Below are 6,000 nucleotides of genomic sequence, written 5' to 3' on the forward strand. Positions count from 1 at the left end.
TTGACTACGGACTTTCAAAGAACAAATTGGGTTAAAGAAAGATCTACATTTCAGTGTTCGTCTTGTGGATGTTTTACGGGTCGCGTCCCGATGGGAGGAGAACTGGGGGCGGATCCAGAACCTGACGGAGGGAGTAGATATCGCTTCTGACCCAGAAACACATCGGGTCAAATCAGGAGGGACTGAGAGCGATGCTGGGATTTCTTGAAATGTCAACGTTTATGTGAAAATCAGACCACTTTGTCCAGAAAACACGACGCCAAGTTGTTTAAGTAAACTGCGTTTTTTTTTTTTTTTTTGTTAAATGAAGCCTTAAACCAAGACGGATTCCACATAGACGTTGTTTACCGCATGTCAACGACGTTTATGGGTTTATGTAGTCCATACGCACACCGACCTCCACCCTCCAGATCAATGCCACCAACTTGAAGGCGCCAGCTTATTATTGGTTCAAATAGTGGCTTCCAGGCATAATCAATGTAGACGCTGATGACAAATCCCAGAAAGACAGACTTCTGGAAAAACAACGAGCTGAACAAAGGCAAAGAAAAGACGAAGGCAACGTAACGAGGATGCACTGTTTCTGATGCCTTTGAAAATTAGAGTGATGCTTCTTTTTTTAAAGGTTTTTGGTTCCCGATTGCACATCCACACCTCAACAAACAAACCGGACTGAACAGGCAAACAAACAGGATTAAGGTGGACTAAACAGGCCCAGTGTGTCTCAGACCCTCAAGTCTCCATATATTCTTTTGAATATCATGCACATCCAGTCATTTTTAAGGTGGATGTTATTGAAACCTGGCAACTTTGATCAATTTTTACATTTTGTGAAAAGTTACTAAAAGTGATTTTTGTTGTTGTTCTCTTAGTATGTATTGACAGATTAAAATATTTTGGGAAAAAAATAATCTTTACTTAGTGGTAAACAATAAAAATGAAATATTTGTCGGTGTAACACACACTTCTCTGTTTTCCGGTGAAGAAACTTTACGCAGCAAACAGAATTTACAGAAGAAAGTTTTAAGTTGGAGCAGCAGAGGTGGGAGATGCTTTTCTGACTAATTTAGCCACAATTCTTATTTTTAGTTTTTGCTATTGTAGCTTCTTTCTACAGCAAACAGCCACCCAAGATGGTAAAATATGAGAGCTTTAAGTTTGTCCCGGTTGAAAAACTAAAGTTCTAAATCCCAGTTTGTGTTTCAGTTCAGGATTTAAATGGATATATTTGATTTACAAATAGTGACAAAAAGTGTTAAACACAACTAATGGCTTCATCTGCTTTTAAATTTGCGTTCATGATGTTTTGATGCTGCGCTGAGAAAGACTTTTTATAAAATCTATTTGTCTCTGTGCACACAAAGCGTAATGGATAAACATTTTAATGTAAAGGTTAGAGAGCGGCGGGGCTTTTCCAGCGCGGCGGAGCGCCTCGGATCGTTTCCTCTTTGTTTGGCCGGTGGCAGAAAATCACCACGGCGACGGTGAAACCAGAAATTAGAGCCACCACGCTGATTACACTTCTTCTTTTCTTCTCCACACAAACAGTAGTAAATGTTTTTGTTCCATTAGTCACCGCTAATGGAAGAAAATGTTTTCATTAAATTGTGAGGAATTTTTGCAGGGTTTTTTTTCTAAAAGCGCATCCATACAGTCAAAGGGATTCAATGAAGTAGAATATGGAAAGTATTCAAACAAATCAAAATAAATTAGTCCTGCTGTAAAGAAAAAAATACTGATAAATAATGATGCTAGTTGTTAACTTACAAGGTCAATGATGAGGCGTGGGTGTGCGTGCGTGTGTGTGCGCGTGTGTGTGTTGGGAGTTGTTGGTGTGTGTTCTTGACTCATTCTGGGAAAATCTTTCTTTTTTAGCGTTTTCTGAGAAATCTGCAGTAGGAGGATCGATGAAGACTTCCCTGGTGTTCTGGACTTTCAGGATGAATTATCCTCACCACAGATAACTTTATTCTGCATCTTGCCACTGGCAGTAAAACATAATCATATTTATCTGTTCTTGTGTAATATATTCAATCCTTTATAGCATAGCTGTTACATTAAAGTGAACAGACAGCACATTTCTAGGAAATGTAACTGTTAAGCAAGATGAAGTCCTATTGATTGCTATTAAGGGAATGCAGCAGTATATTGGCATAGATTTCCTTAATTCTGGGTGATCTGATTGGTCAATATTTACATCTAAAACTGATCCAAAGGTCTAAAATTCAGCCACTGTTGCCTTTTGCTCTGCTAGGAGAGAGGACTGACTGACAGAAACCAGGTCACCTTAGTCACCATGTTTAGTCACTTTTCAGACTAAAATATTGCAAAAAAAACAAAAAACAATCAGAATGAACAACAAAGGTGTTTTGAAGATTGGTGATCGGCCAGAAAACTGCAATCAGTGCTCCAATAATTATCATATCTGAGAGAGTCTGCTTTGTTATGCACACTAAGTGCAAAAATATCCAAAGGAAATATGAATGACACGTCGGCTAAACACGTTTAAAACCCCACGATAAAATACTGCTCTGTGTGTATTTACATTGATGACATCACAAGATGTTTTATTATATTATGGTAGATGAAAAACGCAATGTTTGGTTGTTTCATAGCTGGTGACTGTATGTCGTTTTTATCATGTGAAGAACTTTAACAGCCATGCTACTGAGATGTGATACACAGATAACATTAACTTAGCTTAGCTTAACATAGCAAAGACATGATGAGGGTGTGACAAAATGTGGTTTATTCCACTTGGCGTCGCTCCTGTTCTACGTTTCACAGAAGTCTTTAGCCAGCTAGCAACGTATGGAGAACGTCTCGACGCGTGACGTCATCACCGCTTCTACTTGTCACAACAGCACGGCGGATGACGAACAGCCTGGTAGCAGTCGCCTTTCTCTGCGTTTGATCGTGGCATTTGTTAATGAAAGAAAGAACCGGAATGGCGACTGCAAAAAAAGGCAACACTCCAACACTACGCTTGCACTACAGTCAGATAAGGTGAAAAAAAGGAATGACCTCAGAGGAACTGTGTTTAGTTGCCTTATAACGAGACACCTTGGTAGATTTGACCAGTTCTTAAAATAAATCAAACGCTCACCATGAACTGCTGTTCTGTAACTGATCTGAACTAAAATTCAGGCTAAAGTTTTTTAGCTTGAAAAAATTCCACCCATTTTTTGTGTAGATTCTGTCTGACATGGGAGAAAGAATCACAACTAGAAAAAACCCTCATATTAGGGATTTCTCAGGGACATTAGTCTGATTTGACAATAATAATGACATAATTATAGGCCGTGACAGACACGTATCTAAGCAACATGGGATGTGACACCCTGATGAATTGTGTGTCTCTCTATCAGCTGACCTGGAAGAGGAGGCAGGACGCAGTTGTTGGGCCCGGGCCGGTCCGGGTCATCAGGGGAGTATTTGCTCTCCAGGGTTTGGTGGAGGCTGAAAAACTCTCTGTAGCGCCGATAGATCAGATATTTACTGCCTCCCTTTGTCTTCACCTCCACCACAAACCTCTAGGAAGGTAACAGAAACAGAAAAACACGTCACTGCGGCACTAAAAACATTTTAAACATTGCATGCAGAGCTGGCCCCAGAATGAAGGAGGCCCTGGGCAGAATCTATTTGGGGCCCAATAAGTTTTCTCATTCTTCAGTTAACCCAACCTTTTCTATTTTTGTTTTTTTACAGTTTACTAGAGATCTAAATTTAAATTACATTTTCTATATTACAGAATTTGTTTGAGAATTATACTAATCATAGAAACGAATAGACTTTATAACAAAGATACATGGTAGTGTACGAACAATGGAATCGCTGGGTATTTTCTCCAATTCAAGGACAGTAAAGGCTTTTTTTTTAAATCACAGAGAATAAAAATAAGATAATATGGACATATAAAAAACACGCATTTAAGAAATACATTAAACATAGTGATATAAACAATTCTATTCTGGTCATAAACAATCAGTCAGGATAATCTTTTATTTCTTCTCACTTCTCAAATTGAAAAATAAAATTTTTGGTTTTGTGATTTTTTTTCCTCCCAGCTGTTGACAGTCTTGCTGCATGAAAATATTATATATTATTACTGCTGTTTATGCAAGCTAATTTCAAACTCTGAAGCCATGTGAAAATGTCTTCAAAATACAAGTTGATTCATTCATCTATGTTTTACTCTATCTTATTGTTTCTGGTTATTAAAACAAGTTATATTAAGTGCTTATAATTATTACAACCAATAATAGCTTGCAACTTTTAAAAGTGTCAGGGATTTTTAAAACGGCTGTTAACGTCACGTTTAAACTGCCCAGGTTTGTTTTCCTGAATGATTTATGACAATAAATCCGTTAAGACTTACAAAGTAATCAATAAAACCTTTTTTCTCCTCGATGTCAGCGATGGTGGCGCTGATGGGGATGTTGTCTGGCAGCTGGTCAAAGTCACTGGCAAAATGGAAAGACGTGATGAGTTACAATGTTCAGTTCTCCGCTTCTTCTGTTCTTATTAGAACCAAATTTATTTGCATCCAAAAAAGGGGCTGAATTTGAATTAAATTCTTAATCGTTTCCAGCACAAAACAATGCAAACATTGCGCAACTTAATAAAAAAAAAGAAAAGAAAAAGAAAAACTTTTTTGTCACAAACTTTCATTACCTCTTCAGAAATCAGGTGAACGATCAAATGAACTGAACTCTCTCCTTTCACTACCAGTTTTTGCGGACACTCACCTCTCGTCTCGTAGCTGCTGCGGCTGAGACATGTTTTGCGCGCAGTTCGGTTCCGGACACAAGAGGAAAAAAAAAATATGGGACTACGATCCGGAGTAGAAGCGCCTGTTAGGAGAGCTAGAAAAGAATAAATCGCTCACACGTCAAAGGGAGGAGAGACGCTTCGGGCATCTAGTGGCTGAAGAGGCGCAACAATGCGGAAACGGGCAAGAGCCAGGAAGCGAAAGTTCCCTAAAAAAAGATTCATGAGAGGACCCGGTGTTCTGCAGATGTTCCGCCTGGCTGCGAGGGCGGGGAAACGTCACCAAACAGTCAGGATGTAAATACTGGCGCATGTGAAGAATATCAAACATTTCATTTATTACTCGGTATCAGCTGACACCTTTAGCGTAGAGTGGCCTGCCGGAGGTTTATTTCTGTTCATTTTGGACTCAACAGCGAACGAAAACGGACAAAATTCAATCTCCCGGTAACCTGGACTTTGCATAAGACAAATGGAAGTGCTTTTTCAAATTTAGAGATGTCATATTATTGTCTTGTTGTGGGTTAAATAATCGCAGGAAGGAGACCTGAGTTGAAATTTTTCAAGCAGTCAGTAACCGATAAGCCACTGAAAATATTTCTTAGGAATTTGGCTGTTTACAGAATTGAATATTTAAAGTTAACTGGAAGGAAAATATGCAGTAGAAAAAATGTTCAAGCGTTTAGAAGAGATCCACAATTTACAGATCACCGCTGGAGTGAGTAGCTGCGTACATTGAATTTGCATAAGAGAAACTCGCCAAATTAGTCAAAAAAAGCTTTTTGATTAAAAAGAAAAAAGTTTTGATACTAGGATGAGGTGCTTTTGCTTTATTTGTTTTTGGCCTCGAAATTGGTTTATTTTGCAAAACGAATGAAACAACAACCGGATGGTTACTACTGGTGAAAATCACGAAGAAGACGACAGGAAGTGGTTGGAGGGTCGTGGATCATGGTGATTTAATGAACAAATGTACACAAGTGTGATTTTAATTGCGTTTCTTATGTAATACAAAGACCCAAATTGTGAAACTGTGTTTTTTTTTTGCCAACATTAGCGGATTATCGACAAAGTTTTGTGCACATTTGTAACAGAAACACAGCTACCAGTGCAGGAGCCACTGCACAAATACGGGCTGCAACTGATGCACATCCTGCCACTGCTGAACCTGAGACAGCATCAAACGGGTCTGTCTGACCTGGACTGAGGACAAAAAAAAAAAAAATCTGA

The 6,000-nt window shown here is 38.8% G+C and overlaps 1 protein-coding gene across 1 annotated transcript in view; it reads right to left on the bottom strand.

Annotated features, from left to right (window-relative positions):
* The window catches only part of ncf4 (neutrophil cytosolic factor 4), a 29,416-nt gene extending 24,426 nt beyond the window's left edge, over positions 1 to 4,990 (bottom strand). Inside the window, exons 1-3 of the mRNA XM_014990353.2 lie at positions 4,749 to 4,990; positions 4,379 to 4,463; positions 3,374 to 3,533 (exon numbers count right to left, since the gene is read on the bottom strand). Of these exons, the coding sequence (XP_014845839.1) occupies positions 3,374 to 3,533; positions 4,379 to 4,463; positions 4,749 to 4,780 (277 nt within the window). The 5' untranslated portion in view covers positions 4,781 to 4,990. The remainder of the gene's footprint in view (positions 1 to 3,373; positions 3,534 to 4,378; positions 4,464 to 4,748) is intronic.
* Between the last annotated feature and the right edge of the window lie 1,010 nt (positions 4,991 to 6,000).

Source organism: Poecilia mexicana, unplaced genomic scaffold, assembly GCF_051168715.1.
Source record: "Poecilia mexicana isolate PSO_F unplaced genomic scaffold, ASM5116871v1 scaffold_2, whole genome shotgun sequence".
NCBI lineage: Eukaryota > Metazoa > Chordata > Actinopteri > Cyprinodontiformes > Poeciliidae > Poecilia > Poecilia mexicana.